This window comes from Lutra lutra, chromosome 1, assembly GCF_902655055.1.
Source record: "Lutra lutra chromosome 1, mLutLut1.2, whole genome shotgun sequence".
Lineage (NCBI taxonomy): Eukaryota > Metazoa > Chordata > Mammalia > Carnivora > Mustelidae > Lutra > Lutra lutra.
The window spans coordinates 151,844,991-151,868,391 of NC_062278.1; the positions used below are offsets into that span (position 1 = coordinate 151,844,991).

The window sequence follows — 23,401 nt, forward strand, 5'->3', positions numbered from 1 at the left end:
TTCTTTGTCGTTAGACATTTGTCTATTCTGGACATCGCATGTAAATGAAATAACACAATATGTGTTCTTTTGTGACTGGCTTTTTTCACCTAACCTCATGTTTTTTAAGATTCATCCAAATTATAGCATGTATCAGTCCTCTGTTTCTTTTTAGTGCCAAAAATTAATCTGTTGCAGATGCCACATTTTATATTTCCATTCATTGGTTGGTGGACATTTGGGTCTTTTCCACCTTGTGGTTATTGTAAATTGGGCTGCTGTGAACGTTCATACATATGGTTTTGAGGGAGCATGTGTTTAATTTCTCCTCATACCTGTAGGAGTGTAATCGCAGCATTGTGTGGTAACTGCCATTTTACATTGCCCCCAGCAGTGATGAGAATGCCAGTGTTACCCATCCCTAACAAAACTTGGTACTGTCCATTTGTTTTCTAATTATGGTAAAATAGATATTATGTAAAATTTACCTTTTGACTATTTTTAAGTGGACCATCCTGTGGAATTAAGTACCTTCCCATTTTTGTTTAACCATTCCCACCATCTATCTCCAGAACTTTTTTGTATCCCAAACTGAGACTATATACCCACTAAACAGTCTTGGCAGCTATGATTCTCCTCTCTGTGTCTGTGAAGTTGCCTTGTCATCTCATCTAAGTGGAACCATATAATATTTGCCCCTTTGTGTCTGGCTTATTACACTCAGTGTGATATCTTCAGGGTCCATCCATGTTGTAGCATGTGTCACTTTCATTCCTTTTTAAGGCTGAATAATATTCTTGTGTATAAGCCACATATTGTTTATCTGTTCATCTTTGGACACTTTGGTTGCTTCAGCCTTTGGGGTATTGTGAATAATTCATGGTAGTCATACTGGGGGGTGTGAAATTGTATCTATTTTTGATTGGCATTTCTTTTTTTTTTTTTTTAAAGATTTTATTTATTTATTTGACAGAGAGAGATCACAAGTAGGCAGAGAGAGAGAGGGAAGCAGGCTTCTCGCTGAGCAGAGAGCCCGATGCGGGACTCGATCCCAGGACCCTGAGATCATGACCCGAGCCGAAGGCAGCGGCTTAACCCACTGAGCCACCCAGGTGCCCTGATTGGCATTTCTGATGGCTAATTATGTTGAGTATCTTTTCATTCATATATATATGTGTATATGCATATATACACATATATATACACACATATATATGTGTATATACATATATATATGTATTTCCTTTGGAGGAATTCAAATCCTTACCCATTTGAGTTGTAGGAATTCTTTGTATAATCTGGTGGTGGTGTCTTCTGAAGCACAGATATTTTAAATTTTCGTAGTTCAAATGTTCTCTCTGTGTGCATGTTTGTTGTTGCCTATGCTTCTGGTGTCATAATTTAGAAGCCATTGGCTACTTGAAGGTTACAAAGGTTTATGCCTATGCTTAGCTCTTACCTTTAGCTCTTTAATGCATTTGAGTTAATTTTTGTATATGGCATGAGACATATGCCAGCTTCATTGTTTTGCTTGTGAATTTCCACTTCTCAGCACTATTTGTTGAAAAGACTGTTCTTTCCCCAATTAATTATCTTGGCATTCTTGTTGACTATCGATTGACTATAAAAGCAAGGTTTATTTCTGGACTCTCTAGTCTGTTGATCTATGCATCCTTTTCATGCTGGTAGTATAGTAACTGGTTAGCTACTTTATTTTTTATTTTAAGAGATAGAGCATAAGGGCGAGGGAGGGATGAGGGGGAGTAGAAGATGGAGAAGGAGAGAGGGATTTCCCAAAGAGGCTTCATGCCCACCATGGAGTTCAGTGTGGGGCTCGATCTCCTGACCCCAAGATCATGACATGAGCTGAAGTTAAGAGTTGAACATTCAACCGACTGAGCCACACAGGTGCCCATATAATTTTTTTTTTTTTTAAGTAGACTCTGTGCCCAGTGTGGAGCCCAATGAGGGGCTTGAACTCATGACCCTGAGATCAAGAGTCAAACGCTTAACTGGCTGGCCACCCTGATGCCCCTAGCTAGCTATTCTTCTTCTCCTTTTTCTTCTTTCCTTTTTTTTTTTTTTTAAAAAGATTTTATTTATTTATAGAGCACACAAGTAGGGGGAGCAGCAGGGAGAGGGAGAAGCAGGCTCCCTGCTGAGCAGGGAGCCAGTTGTGCAGCTCAATCCCAGGACCCTAAAATCATGACCTGAGCCAAAGGCAGCCATCTAACTGACTGAGCCATGCAGGTGACCCCTAGCTAGCTATTCTTGATCGTTATAGCTTTTTAGTAAGTTTTGAAGTTAGGAGGTATGACTCTTCTAACTTGTTCTTTTTCAAGGTTGTTTTGGCTATTCTGGGTTCCTTGCATTTCCATGTGAATTTTAGGATCAGTTTTCACTTTGCATGTTTCTGAAGAAGGCAGGTGGGATTGTGATAGCAGTGACACTGAATTTGGGGAGTATGGCTATTTTAACAATGTACAGTTTTCCTCCATGAATGTGGACTGTGTTTCTGTTTGTTTACATCTTTAGTTTCCTTCATTCAGTTGTTTTTGAATGCAGAGATATTTTGAATTAGTTTTTCCAAGTTAACTCATTGTATTTAGTGCTTGAGAGATATACTTTCTTCTAGTTAGTACTGTAATATTTAATGTGAAATGCATTTGGACTGCACAAAACTTACTTCTGCATTGAAATGAAATATAAATGCATTATAATCTCAGTCTGTTAATAATCGTTTAGTAATATGTGAGATAGAAAATCAGTATAAAAGTTTAAAAAATGCATTTTGAAATAGATGTTGAATATCTTCTGGCACATGGTTATTGTAGAGAAGTTTTACTTAATCATTTTATTGAGAATATTCAAGCAGTAATTATATAAGTACTATATGAGAGTATCTTTTATCTTTTAAGTGATACTTTTAAATTCAATTACAAAATTTTTATAATTGTAGAAAACTTGGGAACTGTAAAAGAGGACCAAAAAAAAAAAAAACCAACCCTATTTGTAATTTAATTACCCAGAGGAACCATGGGTTACATAATTGGATATTTCTTTTTGGTTCTATACATATGTATTCATTTTCAAACAAGGGAACATAATTTTTTAACTTAATTTTTTTCACTTGGTGGATTTTAGTGTTTGATCATTTAGTTTATTCCTGAGCATTATATTTTATTTTTGGCTATCATGAGTGGGTTTTTTTTTTTTTTTTTTTGTTAAATAAAAATTTTTTTTTTTTTTAATAGAGAGTGTGAGTAGAGGTTGGGGAGGGGCAGAGGGAGAGGGAGAATCTGAGCAGGCTTTACACTCCATGCAGAGCCTGATGCAGATCTCAATCTAACGACCCTGAGATCATGACCTGAGCTGAAATTAGGAGTTGGACACTTAACCGACTGAGCTACACGACCTTCCTTGGTATCTCATTTTTGTAATTTGTTAGCTCTGCATACATTTTGTTTATATATAGGAAATTAATTTTTACATATAAATTTCTAACTGTTCTGCCTAATTCTCATAAGAATATATCATATACTAATATAACTAATTCATTATGGCCTTTCTTTGAAGTCTTTGTCTTAAAAGTTCATGTCTTTAAGCATTAAAATTTTTGTTTTCCAAAGTTGTTCCATACTTACTCTTCATGTATTTTTTTATATGTCTGTTTTCTAAGTTACAAAGGGGTGGTCTTGGTTCCAGGAACTTTGTTAGCTACTTACTCTATTCCTTTTTTCATGCCCCTGCCTCAGTTTTGGATAATTTCCTCATTTTTCACTTCACTGATTTGTTTTTGTCTTGTTCAGTTTGCTGGTTGGTGTTTCAGTGGAAATTCTTAATGTATAAATTCTCTCTCTCTCTTTTTTTTTTTTTTTTTTTTTTGTCTTATGTGAAGTCCTAACGCATAACACTAGGAATGAGAGTTCTGTTTACTGTTTAAATAGAGCACAAAGAAACATCTCATAGAATTGTTAGCAAATATCTGGTTACTCCTTTTCATTATGTGTTAGTTCTACTTCACCTTTTATAAAGGTAGATATGTAACACTTAGGTAACAGGTTAGTACTTGACCCTGAGATTCTTTTATGCTGTAATTTTAAGTTCGTACTGAATATTCTGTAAAGCAGAATAAAGTGATGAGCATTCAGTGGATGAATGATAAAAACCATGCTGGTGACTGAAAAACCAGTTTGCCTCCTCATAGTTTAGAGCATCAGACTAGAGAAGCTCCATTTCCTGGTCGTCACCAGCCTTTGTGGCAAACACAAACGAGTCCGTTACTTTGAGCTTTCTGTGTTTTCCTTCTGTAAAAATGGGAATGATACAGATGACTGAAGATCTTTGTGAGAATCAAAGAATTCTGTGAAAGTGTTTGATTTGTGAAGTGAGTGATTCACTGATCTAGGTGACCCTTCCAGGGGTGTCTTACTCAACATCTTATGAGCTCGGTTTTTAAAAGCTCTTCATGAGTCACAGAAACAAAGCCTCATTTTTGTTCTTATTTCAGAATATAAGTGGACACCTGAGTCAGCAGGACCTGGAATCCCAAATGAGAGAGCTTATCTACATGGACTCTGATCTCGTTGTCACCCCGATCATCGACAACCCAAAGGTGTGGAAAGATGCTCTAAGAGACCAGGGCTGAGCTTTAGCCTTCCCTGAGAGCTGGAATCCTGGTGTGATATTTTCATCACAAATATTCTTTGCCTTATTTTCTTGGCTGTTCCTTATGTCTGCTTTTATGTCACTCGTGCCGTGTGGCTACATTTCTGTCTGTCCTGTCTGTAACACTCTCCTTTCTGCTTCACTGAGTGGTGAGTTTTTTTCTTTCTCTTCTGTATCAGCTCTGTCCTCCTTCCCTCCCCTCCATCCGTGGGCTTCTAGACCTCAGACCTTTGTTCTCCGTCCCTTCGTTTCTCCATGCATACTTGGGTGAATTTCTCTAGGCACTCTAATTGTGCAGGTGTTATGAAAGCAGATGGGAGTGAGCACTGCTCCCTCCAGCTGGGGTGGTTGGGCAGGGCACACAGAGACCACACCCTCTCACAGGTGCTCAGGACTGCAGGCCAAATGGTGGGGAGACCCTGGGAGCTTGGGGAGTCATGTTTCACAGGTATGCTTTGTACCCAGCATGATTTTTGTTGCTTCATGTCACTTGGAATGTACTACTGTATTACTGGGGGATGATTAGTATTCTCCTTAAGAAAATAAACATTAGTGAGGAGTCAAGATGGCGGAGAAGTAGCAGGCTGAGACTACTTCAAGTAGCAGCAGATCAGCTAAATAGCTTATCTAAAGATTGCAAACACCTACAAATCCAACGGGATATTGAAGAGAAGAAGAACAGCAATTCTAGAAACAGAAAATCAACCACTACCTGAAAGGTAGGACTGGCGGAGAAGTGAATCCAAAGCGACGGGAAGATAGACCGCGGGGGGAGGGGCCGGCTCCTGGCGAGCGGCGGAGCAACGGAGCACAAAATCAGGACTTTTAAAAGTCTGTTCCGCTGAGGGACATCGCTCCAGAGGCTTAACTGGGGTGAAGCCCACGGGGGTCAGTGTGGCCTCAGTCCCCCAGGCTCACAGAAGGATCGGGGGTGTCTGAGGGTCGCAGAGCTTTCAGGTATTAGAACGGGGGAAGCCGGCTAGAGAGACAGAGCCGAGGAGTGACTCTCAGCTCGGGGTTACCTTGAACCGGTCGCAGGCTTGGTCAGCTCGGAGCGTGGCCGGAGGCCAGGGTGGCGGGAGTCATTGGGCGCTGTTCTCTGGGGGCGCACTGAGGAGTGGGGCCCCGGGCTCTCGGCTCCTCCGGGCCGGAGACCAGGAGGCCGCCATCTTCATTCCCGCCCTCCGGAACTCTACGGAAAGCGCTCAGGGAACAAAAGCTCCCGAAAGCAAACCCAGCAAACCCGAGCGGATTACTCAGCCAGGCCCCGGGTAAGGGCAGTGCAGCTCCGCCTGGGGCAAAGACGCTTGAGAATCACTACAACAGGCCCCTCCCCCAGAAGATCAACGAGAAACCCAGCCAGGACCAAGTTCACCTACCAAGGAGTGCAGTTTCAATACCAAGGAGAGCAGCAGAATTCCAGAGGAGAAGAAAGCAAAGCACGGAACTCATGGCTTTTTCCCCATGATTCTTTAGCCTTGCAGTTAATTTAATTTTTTTTTTCTTTTTCAAATTTTTTTTCTCTTCTTCTGCTAAATTTTTTTAACTTTTACCGTTTTCTTTTTTAATGTTTTTTTAAATAGTTTATCTAATATATATATGTATATATATATTTTTTCCTTTTTATATTTTTTATCGGCTTTCTTTTTTTAATAGTTTTTTTTTTTTTTTTCTTTCTGAACCCTTTTTTATCCCCTTTCGATTTGGGATCTCTTCTGATTTGGCTAAAGCATATTTTCCTGGGGTTGTTGCCACACTTTTAGTATTTTACTTGCTCCTTCATCTACTTTTATCTGGACAAAATGACAAGGCGGAAAAATTCACAACAAAAAAAGGAACAAGAAGCAGTACCAAAGGCTAGGGACCTAATCAATACAGACATTGGTAATATGTCAGATATAGAGTTCAGAATGACGATTCTCAAGGTTCTAGCCAGGCTTGAAAAAGGCATGGAAGATATTAAAGCAACCCTCTCGGGAGATATAAAAGCCCTTTCTGGAGAAATAAAAGAACTAAAATCTAACCAAGTTGAAATCAAAAAAGCTATTATGAGGTGCAATAAAAAATGGAGGCTCTCACTGCTAGGATAAATGAGGCAGAAGAAAGAATTAGCGATATAGAAGATCAAATGACAGAGAATAAAGAAGCTGAGCAAAAGAGGGACAAACAGCTACTGGACCACGAGGGGAGAATTCGAGAGATAAGTGACACCATAAGACGAAACAACATTAGAATAATTGGGATTCCAGAAGAAGAGGAAACAGAGAGGGGAGCAGAAGGTATGTTGGAGAGAATTTCCCCAATATGGCAAAGGGAACAAGCATCAAAATCCAGGAGGTTCAGAGAACCCCCCCCTCAAAATCAATAAGAATAGGTCCACACCCCGTCACCTAATAGTAAAATTGACAAGTCTTAGTGACAAAGAAAAGATCCTGAAAGCAGCCCGGGAAAAGAAATCTGTAACGTACAATGGTAAAAATATTAGATTCGCAGCAGACTTATCCACAGAGACCTGGCAGGCCAGAAAGAGCTGGCATGATATATTCAGAGTACTAAATGAGAAAAACATGCAGCCAAGAATACTATATCCAGCTAGGCTATCATTGAAAATAGAAAGAGAGATTAAAAGCTTCCAGGACAAACAAACAACTGAAAGAATTTGGAAATACCAAACCAGCTCTCCAGGAAATATTGAAAGGGGTCCTCTAAGCAAAGAGAGACCCTAAAAGTAGTAGATCAGAAAGAAACAGAGACAATATACAATAACAGTCACCTTACAGGCAATACAATGGCACTAAATTCATATCTCTCAATACTTACCCTGAATGTGAATGGGCTAAATGCCCCAATCAAAAGACACAGGGTATCAGAATGGATCAAAAAACAAAACCCATTTATATGTTGCCTACAAGAAACTCATCTTAAACCTGAAGACACCTCCAGGTTTAAAGTGAGGGGGTGGAAAAGAATTTACCATGCTAATGGACATCAGAAGAAAGCAGGAGTGGCAATCCTTATAGCAGATCAATTAGATTTTAAGCCAAAGACTATAATAAGAGATGAGGAAGGACACTATATCATACTCAAAGGATGTGTTCAACAAGAAGATTTAACAATTTTAAATATCTATGCCCCTAACGTGGGAGCAGCCAACTATATAAACCAATTAATAACAAAATCAAAGAAACACATCGACAATAATACAATAATAGTAGGGGACTTTAACACTCCCCTCACTGAAATGGACAGATCATCCAAGCAAAAGATCAACAAGGAAATCAAGGCCTTAAATGACACACTGGACCAGATGGACATGACAGATATATTCAGAACATTTCATCCGAAAGCAACAGAATACACATTCTTCTCTAGTGCACATGGAACATTCTCCAGAATAGATCACATTCTTGGTCCTAAATCAAGTCTCAACCGGTATCAAAAGATTGGGATCATTCCCTGCATATTTTCAGACCACAATGCTCTAAAGCTAGAACTCAATAACAAGAGGAAATTTGGAAAGAACCCAAATACATGGAGACTAAACAGCATCCTTCTAAAGAATGAATGGGTCAACCAGGAAATTAAAGAAGAATTGAAAAAATTTATGGAAACAAATGATAATGAAAACACAACGGTTCAAAATCTGTGGGACACAACAAAGGCAGTCCTGAGAGGAAAATATATAGCGGTACAAGCCTTTCTCAAGAAACAAGAAAGGTCTCAGGTACACAACCTAACCCTACACCTAAAGGAGCTGGAGAAAGAATAAGAAAGAAACCCTAAACCCAGCAGGAGAAGAGAAATCATAAAGATTAGAGCAGAAATCAATGAAATAGAAACCAAAAATACAATGGAACAAATCAACGAAACTAGGAGCTGGTTCTTTGAAAGAATTAATAAGATTGATAAACCCCTGGCCAGACTTATCAAAAAGAAAAGAGAAAGGACCCAAATAAATAAAATCATGAATGGAAGAGGAGAGATCACAACGAACACCAAAGAAATACAGACAATTATAAGTACATAGTATGAGCAACTCTACACCAACAAATTTGACAATCTGGAAGAAATGGATGCATTCCTAGAGACATATAAACTACCACAACTGAACCATAAAGAAATGGAAAGCCTAAACAGACCCATAACCAGTAAGGAGATTGACACAGTCATCAAAAATCTCCAAACAAACAAAAGCCCAGGGCCAGACGGCTTCCCGGGGGAATTCTACCAAACATTTAAAGAAGAACTAATTCCTATTCTCCTGAAACTGTTCCAAAAGATAGAAATAGAAGGAAAACTTCCCAACTCATTTTATGAGGCCAGCATCACCTTGATCCCAAAACCAGACAAGGATCCCATCAAAAAAGAGAACTATAGACCAATATCCTTGATGAACACAGATGCAAAAATTCTCGCCAAAATACTAGCCAATAGGATTCAACAGTACATTAAAAGGATTATTCACCACAACCAAGTGGTATTTATTCCAGGGCTGCAAGGTTGGTTCAACATCCGCAAATCAATCAGTGTGATACAACACATTAATAAAAGAAAGAACAAGAACCATATGATACTCTCCATAGATGCTGAAAAAGCATTTGACAAAGTACAGCATCCCTTCCTGATCAAAACTCTTCAAAGTGTAGGGATAGAGGGCACATACCTCAATATTATCAAAGCCATCTATGAAAAACCCACCGCAAATATCATTCTCAATGGAGAAAAACGGAAAGCTTTTCCGCTAAGGTCAGGAACACGGCAGGGATGTCCGTTATCACCACTGCTATTCAACATAGTACTAGAAGTCCTAGCCTCAGCAATCAGACAACAAAAGGAAATTAAAGGCATCCAAATTGGCAAAGAAGAAGTCAAACTATCACTCTTTGCAGATGATATGGTACTATATGTGGAAAACCCAAAAGACTCCACTCCAAAACTGCTAGAACTTGTACAGGAATTCAGTAAAGTGTCGGGATATAAAATCAATGCACAGAAATCAGTTGCATTTCTCTACACCAACAACAAGACAGAAGAAAGAGAAATTAAGGAGTCCATCCCATTTACAATTGCACCCAAAACTATAAGATACCTAGGAATAAACCTAACCAAAGAGACTAAGAATCTATACTCAGAAAAGTATAAAGTACTCATGAAAGAAATTGAGGAAGACACAAAGAAATGGAAAAATGTTCCATGCTCCTGGATTGGAAGAATAAATATTGTGAAAATGTCTATGCTACCTAAAGCAATCTACACATTTAATGCAATTCCTATCAAAGTACCATCCATTTTTTTCAAAGAAATGGAACAAATAATCCTAAAATTCATATGGAACCAGAAAAGACCTCGAATAGCCAAAGGAATATTGAAAAAGAAAGCCAAAGTTGGTGGCATCACAATTCCGGACTTCAAGCTCTATTACAAAGCTGCCATCATCAAGACAGCATGGTACTGGCACAAAAACAGACACATAGATCAATGGAACAGAATAGAGAGCCCAGAAATAGACCCTCAGCTCTATGGTCAACTCATCTTCGACAAAGCAGGAAAGAATGTCCAATGGAAAAAAGACAGCCTCTTCAATAAATGGTGTTGGGAGAATTGGACAGCCACATGCAGAAAAATGAAATTGGATCATTTCCTTACACCACACACGAAAATAGACTCAAAATGGATGAAGGATCTCAATGTGAGAAAGGAATCCATCAAAATCCTTGAGGAGAACACAGGCAGCAACCTCTTCAACCTTAGCCGCAGCAACATCTTCCTAGGAATATCACCAAAGGCAAGGGAAGCAAGGGCAAAAATGAACTATTGGGATTTTATCAAGATCAAAAGCTTTTGCACAGCAAAGGAAACAGTGAACAAAACCAAAAGACAACTGACAGAATGGGAGAAGATATTTGCAAATGACATATCAGATAAAGGGCTAGTGTCCAAAATCTATAAGGAACTTAGCAAACTCAACACCCAAAGAACAAATAATCCAATCAAGAAATGGGCAGAGGACATGAACAGATATTTCTGTAAAGAAGACATCCAGATGGCCAACAGACACATGAAAAAGTGCTCCATATCACTCGGCATCAGGGAAATACAAATCAAAACCACCATGAGATATCACCTCACACCAGTCAGAATGGCTAAAATTAACAAGTCAGGAAATGACAGATGCTGGCGAGGATGCGGAGAAAGGGGAACCCTCCTACGCTGTTGGTGGGAATGCAAGCTGGTGCAACCACTCTGGAAAACAGCATGGAGGTTCCTCAAAATGTTGAAAATAGAACTACCCTATGACCCAGCAATTGCACTGCTGGGTATTTACCCTAAAGCTACAAACGTAGTGATCCGAAGGGGCACGTGCACCCGAATGTTTATAGCAGCAATGTCTACAATAGCCAAACTATGGAAAGAACCTAGATGTCCATCAACAGACGAATGGATAAAGAAGATGTGGTGTATATATACACAATGGAATACTATGCAGCCATCAAAAGAAATGAAATCTTGCCATTTGCGACGACGTGGATGGAACTAGAGGGTATCATGCTTAGCGAAATAAGTCAATCGGAGAAAGACAACTATCATATGATCTCCCTGATATGAGGGAGAGGAGATGCAACATGGGGGGTATGTGGTAGGAGAAGAATAAATGAAACAAGATGGGATTGAGAGGGAGACAAACTATAAGTGACTCTTAATCTCACAAAATAAACAGGGTGATGGGGGGAGGGGGGTTTTGAGAGGGGGGGTGGGGTTATGGATATTGGGGAGGGTATGTGCTATGGTGAGTGCTGTGAAGTGTGTAAACCTGGCGATTCACAGACCTGTACCCCTGGGAATAAAAATATATGTTTATAAAAAATAAAAAAAAAAGACACCACACCCACTCTAAAGAAAAAAAAAACATTAATTTTTCAGTCCCTCTGTACTACCTATTCTGTAATTTAATTTTCTTTCTTTCTTTTCTTTTTTTTTTTTTTTCTTAAAGTCTTTCTATTTCAGTTTATGGCCATTTTCTCTCCTCTCATTGGGGAACATTAATTTAGAAAAAATGGGTTTTTGGTTGTGTATTTACTAGGTAGACAAGATTTAATATAGATTAGCCAGCAGTTTTTCATAATGGACCTAATTCTTTTCATGAGTTCAGATGTCTGGCAGAATAATTGTATATTATGCCAAATTTAATGTGTAATAGGTCATTTTCCCAGTAGACCTTCTAAGAACAGTTTGTAATTATCTTTTGACCATATTTTTTCTGCTTATTTCTTTTATGACCATACTTAATTGTTTTGGGGAAGCCTTAGTAGAAATTTTTTTAACTTCTAATTTTAAACATACAGAAATGGTCCAAAAATAGTGGAGTTACTGTATAGTTTTTACCCAGCTTCTCCTAATGTTAGCATCTTATAGCACCATGGAATGGTTAGCAAAGCCAGGGAATTAACATTGGTACAATGCTAATAACTAAATTCCTGAATTCATTTGAATTTTACTGGTTTGTACTACTGATGTCCTTTTTCTGTTCTAGGGTTTCTTGTTAACAGGTTGCTTTTAGGCCTTCTTTTCCTCCTACTTCCTGTCCTTGTCTTTCATGGTCTTGTGGTAATTTCTCAGTCATTTCTTCGTTTTCATGACTTTGACATTGAAGCGTACTGGTCAGGTATTTTGTAGAATGTTGCTCAAGCTGGGTTTGTCTGTTTCTTATGATTACTGTGAATGAGGTTCTGCATTTTTGGCAAGAGTACTACCAGCAAAGCTTTTTAAAATTCTCTCTCTATAGAGAGGTTTTGGAGGATTTAGACTTAGAAATGATGGTTGAACTTTTTAATTAAACGACTCAAGATGAAAGTACCTTTTGTTTTAAACTTATGGATCCAGCTAACCATTTTTTTCTCCCCTTCCTTAAAAAACCAGTCATGTGCTTTCCTGTTCATGCTTTTACAGCTTCCTGCAGTGGTGTGTTCTCGAATTCAACCATGAAGTTCTTACCATTCTTTAAAACCTTACCCCCTTTCCAGCTCTTCCACAAACCTTGTCAGCCTAAAGTGCTCGCTGCATTCTCTAATATTTTAAAAAGTTTTTTTCTCTAGGGGAATGTTCCAACTATAATTATGTCCTGCCCAGTTTGCATTGTTCAATATTTGTTTGTTTGTTTTAACATGTTTCCAGTCAGAGTATCAGCTTTCTGACTGTAGGATTGTGTTTTTCACATCTTGGTTATCCCCCTTAGCATTTAGCCTCCTGCCTCACCCTCTCAGGTGCCCGATAAATATTTGTTGATATGACTAAATTTCTAACCTAGAGTTTTATTAGCTAAAGAGGATATCCTTACCAGGATAAATTGCTTCTTTTTTAATGAAGCTTTATTTTATTGTCGATATTAATTGAAGTGATATTCTAAAACTTTTACCTATTTAAAGTAAATTCTACCCCCAACATGGGGTTTGAACTCACAACCCAGAGATCAGGAGTCACATTTTCTACTGACTGTGCCAGCGAGGTTCCCTGAAATGATTTTATTTTTATAAATTATTATCTGTCTTTTGTATTTGAATCTGAAGGGCAATGTTGAGTTCTTTTTCTTTTTAGTGACAAATTTTCATTGTTTTTTTTTCCCTGCCCTAATTGATTTATAATCTGGTAACGGGAGGTATATCAGGAGATAGATATCTGTCTCAAAAGGCATCCTAAAAGTGTTTGTTTTTTCAACCACAGATAATGAAACAACCACCAATTAAATTTGATCCAAAGATACTGCATCTCCAGGCACATTCAGGTAGGATTATAGCGGCCTGGTCACACATAGACTCTTAGAAGATAGATATGAATAAGAAATTTAACAGCAAATGGAATATCGTATTTATTAAGTAGCTGAGTTCCTGTTTTCTTGCCACCTGACTATTCTTGGGGCAGTGCTGTGTATGTTATAAATCTGTAATCCATTGTGCCAGGCGTTCGCCTTACTCAGCTGAAAGTTCCTGTAAAGCTTTGTGGACCCTTCTCTTGCCCTTGCCTTTTGTAGATCCACTGACTTTCCAACACTTATGGTGCTCTTGTGGGTACAAAGGGTTGGAGACGACAATGAAGAATTGAGATTCTAGGGGTGTTTGGATGGCTCAGTTGTTAAGTGTCTGCCTTCGGGTCAGGTCATGATCCTAGGGTCCTGGGATCGAGCAGCACATTGAGCTTCCTGCTTGATGGGAAGCCCACCTCTCTCTCTCTCTTCCCCTGCTTGTGTTCCCTTTCTTGCTGTGTCTCTTTCTGTCAAATAAATAAAATCTTAAAAAAATAAAGAATTGAGGTTCTATTTCAGAGTGGGGCAGTTGACAAGGGGGTCAGGTGGTTCACTTTTGTGGGGATGGTATGGGAATGGAGATACTTAAAGGATGATTGTTAGGTTTCCTTTCATCTAATGCGAAGTCTTATTTGGGATGAACATTAGAAATTGTTTTATACCTTAAATTTTGATGGATATTGTTTGAGAAAATGTATTTGCAGCTATTAAGCTCGAGCCAGAAAAAATTCATTTTCCTAGCTAGAGTATAATCTATAATTTAAAAGCAACTCAAAGTAAATTAAAAATAAAATGTGTTCAGATTTAAATAAACTGCCAAGTAGGTGGCTCAGTGGGTTAAGCCTCTGCCTTCGGCTCAGGTCATGATCTCAGGGTCCTGGGATCGAGCCCTGCGTCAGGCTCTCTGCACAGCAGGGAGCCTGCTTCCCCCGTCTCTCTCTGCCTGCCTCTCTGCCTACTCTGATCTCTGTTGAATAAATAAATTAAAAAAAAATCTTAAAAAAACAAAACAAAACTGTGCCAAGTAGAACCATATTCATGAAAACCTTGGAGGAGTATTTCAAAATAATATTCCTTCCCTTTGTCCCTTTATGTTGAGGTATTTTAGGAAATTATTACAGGTTATTTTGTTTAAGGATAGAAATTAGCTGAAACTGAGTGAAATAAGTCAAGCAGAGAGAGTCAATTATCATATGGTTTCACTTATTTGTGGAGCATAACAAATAGCATGGAGGACAAGGGGAGATGGAGAGGGGAGTTGAGGGAAATTGGAAGGGGAGGTGAACCATGAGAGACTATGGACTCTGAAAAACGATCTGGGAATTTTGAAGGGGTGGGGGGTGGGAGGTTGGGGCACCAGGTGGTGGGTATTGTGGAGGGCACAGATTGCATGGAGCACTGGGTGCTGTTATGCTGAAAAAATAAAAAAATTAAAAAAAAAAAAAAAAAAAAAAAAAGAAATTAGCTGAAACTATGTTAATTTTAGATGGCATCTCATGGCCCAGTTTTTGTTTTCTGTTTGTGGAGGGTTTGGAGTTGGATTTTCAAGATGACTTTAGCTACAGTGTTAACCTGTTATGCTTAATACTTTCATTGAAACCTTTTAACAACTGTGTAGTTCTTGGCTTTTCAGATATTTTAAGGCTAGATTGCTTTACTTATACAAAGGCTATCTTGCTTTTTTGTAATACAATTTTATTTAGCTTTGTATTTTGTAGATTCTAGGTTGCAGGATGATTCTCCCATGGGCATCTGCATAGTTTCCCATTCACATAGTGAAAAAGTCTCCATGGGTAGAAGAAGAGGGATCTAGAAGAATAAATAAAAGTAGTGTCATCTTTGGAGGACTTTATGGTTTTGACATTGTAAAGTTAGGATTTTCTTTGTCCTCATCTTAGCTATTGAAATTCTATGTTCCATTTATTTCTCTTGTAATGTTTTCAATTTTTAAAAAAAAATTTTTTACATGATACCTACTTTGAACCTTTCCTTTCCTCTCTAGTGGATAAGTTAATATTTCTAAAAGACCAAGATTGGAATGACTTTTTACAGCAAGTGTGCTCACAGATCGACTCCACTGAAAAGAGCACAGGGGCCTCCCGAGCGAAGCTCAATCTCCTTTGCTATCTGTGTGTTGTGGCTGGACACCGGGACGTGGCTACCCGGCTCCTCCATTCCCCGCTGGTACGTAGTTCATTGTAAAGACTCCTTTCATGGTCCTCACAGCATGCCTTTTGTAAAAATGTAACTTTTGTATTTCTGTTGAGATTAAAACTTTAGTGCTAAAATACTAACTTGATCTAATTACAGTAGAAAAAAATGATTTATCAAGATTATAGTTTGCCAGAATTGTTTAATCCTCATGTCTGAAATCAGTTGAATAGACCGTGATCTTTAACTTCTTCTGTTTTCTCCTAGTGCAGGATTCACATTTCAGTTGTCTATAGGTCACATGCATTAGTCATGAACTAAGTGTACATCTTACTTTTTTTTTATTATAGTTCCAGTTGCTAATCCAGCATTTGAGAATAGCTCCAAACTGGGATATGTAAGTAACATTTATATTTTAATTATTCATTAAATAGTTACAACATATTTATCAAAAGCACATAGTTCTAAATTATTATATACTGAAGTCCTAAGCAATCCTAAGCAATCATAGGCATCCCAACTATAAATTAAAAAGATTCCAAAAATAGGCCTTATACTATTTTAATATAATTCTAGGATTATATAAACTACCTCTGGAAACTTTGTTACTCTTCCTCTTATGAGTATTCTTTATTAAACACTGGAACCCTGTGTTTTAATTTTGCTTCCTGCAGAGTTTTCCCTTGTGATTTCATCTTTCCCTTACATGATACATGACTTCCTTATGATCTTCCCTAAAATCTAATGGGATTATGCTCTGTAAGCTCCTGATGGAAGGATGTATATTTTCTTATTATGCAGGCAACATACCATGGTGGAAAAGCACATTAGATAAAGTGTTAGAAGTCTCTGGGCTCTGGTAGCCAGTGAGACCAGGCCAGATGATTACCTCTTTCTTTTCTTTTTTTTAAATTAAATTTTATTTTTTTTTTCTGTGATCCATAATTCATTCTTTATGCACCACACCCAGTGCTCCATCAATTCGTGCCCTCCTTAATACCTACCACCAGGATCACCCAACCCCCCACCTTCACCCCACTCGGCTCCCAAACCCTCAGTTTGCTTCTCAGAGTCCACAGTCTCTCATGGTTGGGGGAAATCGGAGGGGGAAACCAACCATGATTAGCTCTTTCTGAGTCTCAGCTCCCCTGGGAGTCTGTGTGGGGCTATGAAATTGCATGGGCTATGCTTTCACACAGACCTGGGTGTGACTCACAGATCTGCCCTGTGGGTAAATTGCCTTAAGTGCTGAGCCTCAGTTTCCTCAATTCTAAGATGGGGATAGCGTATACATCAGATACTAATAATTACCTTTTGAATGAGCAAGTACAGGAACTACTTTGCTCTGGTGCCAGATTCTTCCTGGGCGGGTAGCAGATGTTGGAGACTGGAGGTTGCAGTGGCTGTGCTTGGTGTGGTCAAGACTGCGTATCTTGTATTCTCATTAGAAAAGTACATGAAAACAACAGTGAGGGTATTTGTGAAATGTGGTAATAGCAATTATTCCAGAATGGTGAAATTTGGGGGAAACGAGGTATTCACAAATGCCTTTTTTTTTTTTTTTTTTTTTGATAATTTTTGTTATGCATCTTCTGAGGTTACTTCCCCATGGTAAAACTTGGCATTGCAAATGGATTTTTAGATATTTTTTGAGCATGTAAAACTTTGAGAAGGTTTGTGGTGTGATCACTAAAAAGAAACCAAACAAAACCTCACACTTCAGCTAAAACTTATATCCTTGAATGGGGTGCCCCCTGCTGACTTGTAAAAATCAACATTTTTTTATCCTTTCCAAGGACTGTCATCCCCCCACCCCCGCCCCGCCCTGCCGCCATCTTTTAGATTGAAACTTCATTATAAAACAGCTTGTGTTTGAGGAAAGTGATAAATAATAAGGTAGTCAAATCCTCTGCTTGGAACCTTCTTTCCATTTGTCTTCCTCCATTCAAACACCAGTTCTTCCAGCAGGGCCTTCTCTGACCTAGGTCATATCCCCTTAACAGCATATAAGGGTCCTCAACTTAGCTTGGGGGGTAGCCACTGTTGAAGTAGATGTGTTTATTCCTTGGCTTTGTTCAGCATACAGAAAAACGAAGTAGAATAACATAGAATTTGTTTCTCCGAACCGAGGGTCTGGTTGGTGGGGAGGTGGGGGAATGGGATAACTGGGTGATGAACATTAAGGAGGGAATGTGTCAGCACGGGGTATTATAGGAGACTGATGAATCACTGCTTTCTACCTCTGAAACTAATAATATATGTTAATAAATTGAATTTAAATAAAATTAAAAGATGTTTTGTTTCTCTTCCCCTTATAATGTATCTACTTTTTTGAGAGAGAGAAATAGGAAAGGGACTCAAGGAGTGGGAAAGAGATAATCTTAAGCAGGTGCTACACTCAGCATGGAGCCTGTTGAAGGGCTTGATCTCATGACCCTGAGATCATGACCTGAGCTGAAATCAAGAGTCAGGCACTTAAACTGAGCTACCCAGCCACCCCATATGTTATGCATTTTTTAATGTCATTAACAATTTGTCTAAGATTTTTTTCAAGGTATGCCTTTTCTTCTATGCTAGGAATGTCTGATCATTTAATTTACCCTGTTCCCTATTTTTGGATAATATTGTAACATAAATAATACGTCAATGAACATTTTTGTGTTTAAATCTTGGTGCATGTTTATTTTTTCTTTTTCCCCTGAGGGCAGATTCATAGAATTAGAACAAATGAGTACAAGGCAATAAATAATTCTGATAAAATGCTAAAACATTCTTTAGCAACATTGTATTGACATGCATTCCCAGTTGGTGTTTATAAAAATGTCCTTTTGTTAGAACTTTCCAATAGTGGATATTTATGAAATTTTGTATCCTTTGCCAATCAACTTTATTGAGGCATGTAATCCACATATAATAATGCATAATATTTTAGTATATGTGCTGCCAAAGCGAGCACAGTAATGCATAATATTTTAATTAAACTGTTTTGGGGCACCTGGGTGGCTTAGCGAATTAAGCCTCTGCCTTTAGCTCAGGTCATGATCTCAGGGTCCTGGGATCAAGCCCTGGATTGGGCTTTCTGCTCAGCAGGGAGCCTGCTCCCCCCCCATCTCTCTCTGCCTGCCTCTCTGCCTACTTGTGATTTCTGTCTGTCAAATAATACAGGTTTTTGTTTTGTTTTGTTTTTTAAAGATTTTGACTGGGGAAATATACATCATATGAAATTGACCATTTTAGTGAGTGTACAATTCAGGGGTATTAAGTATATTCACAATGCTGTCCAACCATCACCACTATCAATTTCCAGAACTTTTTCATCATCCTAAAAAGAAGCCATTACCCATTAAACTTTAACTCCCCATCCTCCTTCTCCCAGTCCTGGTAAACTTCTATTCTACCTTTTGTTTCTATGAATTTGCTTATTCTATACCTAAATTAATTGGGATCATATGATATTTATCTTTTTGTGCCTGACTTAATTCACTTAGCTTAACGTTTTCATGTTCAGCTATGTTATAGCATGTATCAGAAGGTCTTCCCTTTTTAAGGTAGATTAATATCCCTTAGAGGTATATGCCACATTAAAAAAATTTTTTTATTATGTTAGTCACCATATAGTACATCATTAGTTTTTGATGTGTTCCAAGATTCATTGTTTAGGTATAACACCCAGTGTTCCATTTTATCTTTTTACTTGTTGATGGATACTTGGGTTGCTTCTATCTTTGGCTATTGCAATTAATACTGTTGTGAACATTGGTATACAAATATCTGTTTGAGTCCCTGCTATCAGTTATTTTGGGTCTATACCTAGGAGTGGAGTTGTTGGATTATTTGGTAATTCTATCTTCTCATTTACTGAGGAGACCTCATACTGTTTTCCACAGCGGCTGTACTATCTTACATTCCTTCTAGCAGTGCACAAGGCTTCCAATTTGTCCACATCCTCCTCATCATCATTTTTTAATAGTAGCTCTCCCGATGGGTGTGAAGCTGTACACATGCGTGGTTTTGATTTGCAGTTCACTGATGACTAGTAATGTTGCGCATCTTTTCATGTATTTGTTTTTTTTTATTTTTTTATTATTTTTTTTAAAGATTTTATTTATTTATTTGACAGAGAGAAATCACAAGTAGGCAGAGAGGCAGGCAGAGAGAGAGGAGGAAGCAGGCTCCCTGCTGAGCAGAAAGCCCGATGTGGGGCTCGAACCCAGGACCTGGGATCATGACCTGAGCCGAAGGCAGCGGCTTAACCCACTGAGCCACCCAGGCGCCCCTTTTCATGTATTTGTTAACCATCTGTTTTTCTTCTTTGGAGAAATGTCCATTCATGTTCTTTGCCTGTTTTCTAATTGGGTTGTTTTATGTTGTTGATTTGTAAGAGTTCTTCATATCTTCTGGCTGTTACCCCCTTATCAGATTAGGTGACTTGGAAATATTTTCTCCCATTCTGTGGGTTGCCTTTTTGCTCTTGATAGTGTCCTTTGAAACTCAGATTTTCCACTTTTTCTTTTGTTGCCTGTGCTTTTAATGTCATATGCAAGAAATCATTGCCAAATTCAGTGTCTTAAAGCTTTTCATTTCTTCTAAGAGTTTTAGTTTTAGCTTTTGTATTTAGGTTTTTGATCCATTTTGAGTTAATTTTTGTATATGGTGTTAGTAAGGGTTTGACTTCATTCTTTTGCACATGTATATCCAGTTTTCCCAGCACCGTTTGTTGAAAAGGCTGTTGTTTTCCCATTGATTGGTATTGGCACCCTTGTTGATAATCTTTTGACTACATATGTTGATAATCTTTTGACCTCACATATGTGAGGGTTTATTTAGTCTAAATACCAGTCTTTATGCCAATCCCAGAGTGTCTTGATTACCATAGCTTTGTAACAGTTAAGTTCTGGAGTCAAAGTATGAGACCTCCAACTTTTTTCTCTTTTTCAAGATTGTTTCTTGGTTGGGGTCCCTTGGGATTCATATAAATTTTAGGAAGGATTTTCTAATTTTTGGTATAGGTTTGACACTTGAATAAGGTAAAGTAAATGTTCATCAGTTTTTAAAATACAGTTTCTCTGTAAATTTTTTTGCTCTGCTTTACCTCTTAGTTGATTGGATTTCATTTTTTTCAATAGTTCTATTTTTTTCTTTTTTCCTTTTTTTTTTCTTTTTTAATTCAAGATCTGTCTCTGCTTCTCTAGTTGTTGCCTCCTCAAGGCTTTGTCTCTGGTTTTAGGGTTTAGGCACAGGGGGCCGACTGAAACCTTCTTGTGCCCTTGGGCTTGTTCACCCCTGTGCCGTGCTCCGGAATTTGCCCTCTGTTTGCACAGCTCTGGAAGACTCAGGGCCAACCTGTCTTTTTCTTCTTCTTTATATGTGACTAGTTTGATTGTTTCTCAGTATCTGGATTTTTCTTTATTCTAGGCCATGAAATTTTATTGGAATGTGTATAGGTATTTTCACTAATTTGCTATGCCAGATTAAGTTTAAGTGCTTCAGGCTTCCTTTAGCTTCCCTGTTTCCTTAAGATCTCTTCTTCTGTGTTTCATCCTTTTTCTGCTCCTGAAAGTCCTGTGGATGGGTGTGGGATTTCCTGTCTTTCTCTCTCTCTCTCTTTTTTTTTTTTTTTTTTAAGATTGATTTATTTGTGACAGAGAGTGAGAGCAGGAGGGAAAGAGAGAGGGGAGAGAGAATCTCAAGCAGATTCTGTGCTGAGCATAGAGCCCAACACAAGGCTTGAATTTATGACCCTGAGATCATGACCTGAACTGAAACCAAGAGTCAGTCATTTAACTGAGTGCACCACCCAGGTGCCCCTCCTGTCTCTTTACTCTTCATTCCCTTTTGCTTTCTCACTCTTTTGTTGAGATAGAATTCACATATCATAAGATTCACTTTTTTGGTTTGTTTTTATTGAGTTTGTTTATTTATTACTTGAGCAGTTTTAAGTTCACAGCAAAATTCAGACGAAGGTATAGAGATTTCTCCTATGCCTCCTGTCCCCATACAGGCTAGCCTCCCCTATTATCACCCCCACCCCTATTAGAGCAGTATGTTTGTTAGAAATGATAAACCTATACTGGCATGGTGTAATCACCCACAGTTCATAGTTTACAGTTTAATCTTGGTTTATACGTTCCATGGGCTTGGACAAATGCATTATGACCTTTATTGTCCTTATAGTATCGTATGGAATATTTTCATTGCCCTAAAAATCTGTGCTCTGCCTATTCATCCCTCTGACAATCACTGAAATTTTACTTTCTCCATCGTTTCACCTTTTCCAGAATGCCCTACTGGTAATCCTACAGTAATGGGATCCTACGATATGTATCCTCAGGATTGGCTTCTTTCACTTAGTAATAGGCATTTAAGGTTCCTCCATCTCTTTTCATAGCTTGACAGCTCATTTCTTTTTAGTGCCAAATATCTCTTCGTCTACATGTACCACAGTTTGTTCACATACTGAAGGACCCCCTGGTTGCTTCCAAGTTTAGCATTTATGAATAAAACTGCTGTAAACACCATGTGGACATATGCTTTCAACTCCTTTGGGTAAGGCCCAAGGAGTAGGATTGCTGGATTGTTTAGTAGGAGTATGTTTAATTTTGTAAGAAACTTTCAAACTGTCTTCCATAGTGGCTATACTATGTTGCATTCCCATCAACAATGAATGAGAGTTCCTGTTGCTCCATAGCCTTGCTAACATTTGGTGTTGTCAGTGTTTTGGAATTTGGCCATACTTATTGGGGTTTAGTAGTATATTGTTTTAATTTGCATTTCCCTGTTGACATATGATGTGGAGTGTTTTCTCATATGTTTATTTGCCATCTGTTTATCTTTTTTGCTGAGGTATCTGTTAAGATCTTTGGCTCATTTTTTCATTTGGTTGTTTTCTTACTGAGTTTTAAGAGGTCTTTGTATATTGTGAAAGACCGTCTTATATCAGGTATGCCTTCTGTAAATATCTTGTTCCATTCTGTGGCTTGTCTTCTCATTTTCCTTATGTTATCTTTCACAGAAGAGAAATTTCTTTCTTTCTTTCTTTCTTTCTTTCTTTCTTTCTTTCTTTCTTTCTTTCTTTCATTTAAGAGAGAGTATAAGCAGGGGGGAGTGGCAGGGAGAGAGAGAAGCAGGTTCCCCTCTGAGCAGGGAGCATGATGCCGGCCTCCAGGACCCTGGGATCATGACCTGAGCTGAAGGCAGTCATTTAACCAACTGAGCCATCCAGGTGCCCATAGAAGTTTTTATTTAGATAAAGTCCAGGTTATTTATTTCTTTCATGGACTGTGCCTTTGGTGGTTGTATCTAAAAAGTCCTTGCCACACCTGAGGTTATGTAGGTTTTTTTTAATCCTATGTTACCTTCCAGCAGTTTTATACTTTGACATCTTACTCTTAGGTCTTTGATCTATTTTGTATTTTTATAAAGTGAGTAAGATCTGTTTCCAGATTCTTCCTTTTTTTTTTTTTTTTTTGCATGTATATTAGCACAATTTGTTGAAAAGACCATCTTTGCTCCATTGTATTGCCTTAGCTTCTTTGTCAAAGATCCTTTAAGTGTGTTAATGTGATTCTTTTTCTTAGTCCTTTGTTCTGTTTCATTGATCCTTTTGTTTATTCTTTTGTTAATACCACACTGTCTTGATGACTGTAACTTTGTAGTGAACCTTGATGAAGTCCGGTGGCGTTAGGCACCTGAATGCTTGTACATATGTATTCATTGTAGCCTCCTTGCAGTGCTTGGAAAAGAAGTTGGTTGAAGTTTCCCACTACTCTTGGGTATACTTTTAATTCTTTGTTACATGGTGTGTAG

At 38.3% G+C, this 23,401-nt stretch overlaps 1 protein-coding gene across 2 annotated transcripts in view; it reads left to right on the plus strand.

Annotated features, from left to right (window-relative positions):
• Nucleotides 1-23,401, plus strand: part of ULK4 (unc-51 like kinase 4) — a 677,717-nt gene that overhangs the window by 27,181 nt on the left and 627,135 nt on the right. For both annotated transcript variants that reach the window (XM_047739616.1, XM_047739608.1), the window contains exons 13-16: nt 4,490-4,594; nt 13,366-13,426; nt 15,447-15,628; nt 15,946-15,992. In XM_047739616.1, the coding sequence (XP_047595572.1) occupies nt 4,490-4,594; nt 13,366-13,426; nt 15,447-15,628; nt 15,946-15,992 (395 nt within the window). The remainder of the gene's footprint in view (nt 1-4,489; nt 4,595-13,365; nt 13,427-15,446; nt 15,629-15,945; nt 15,993-23,401) is intronic.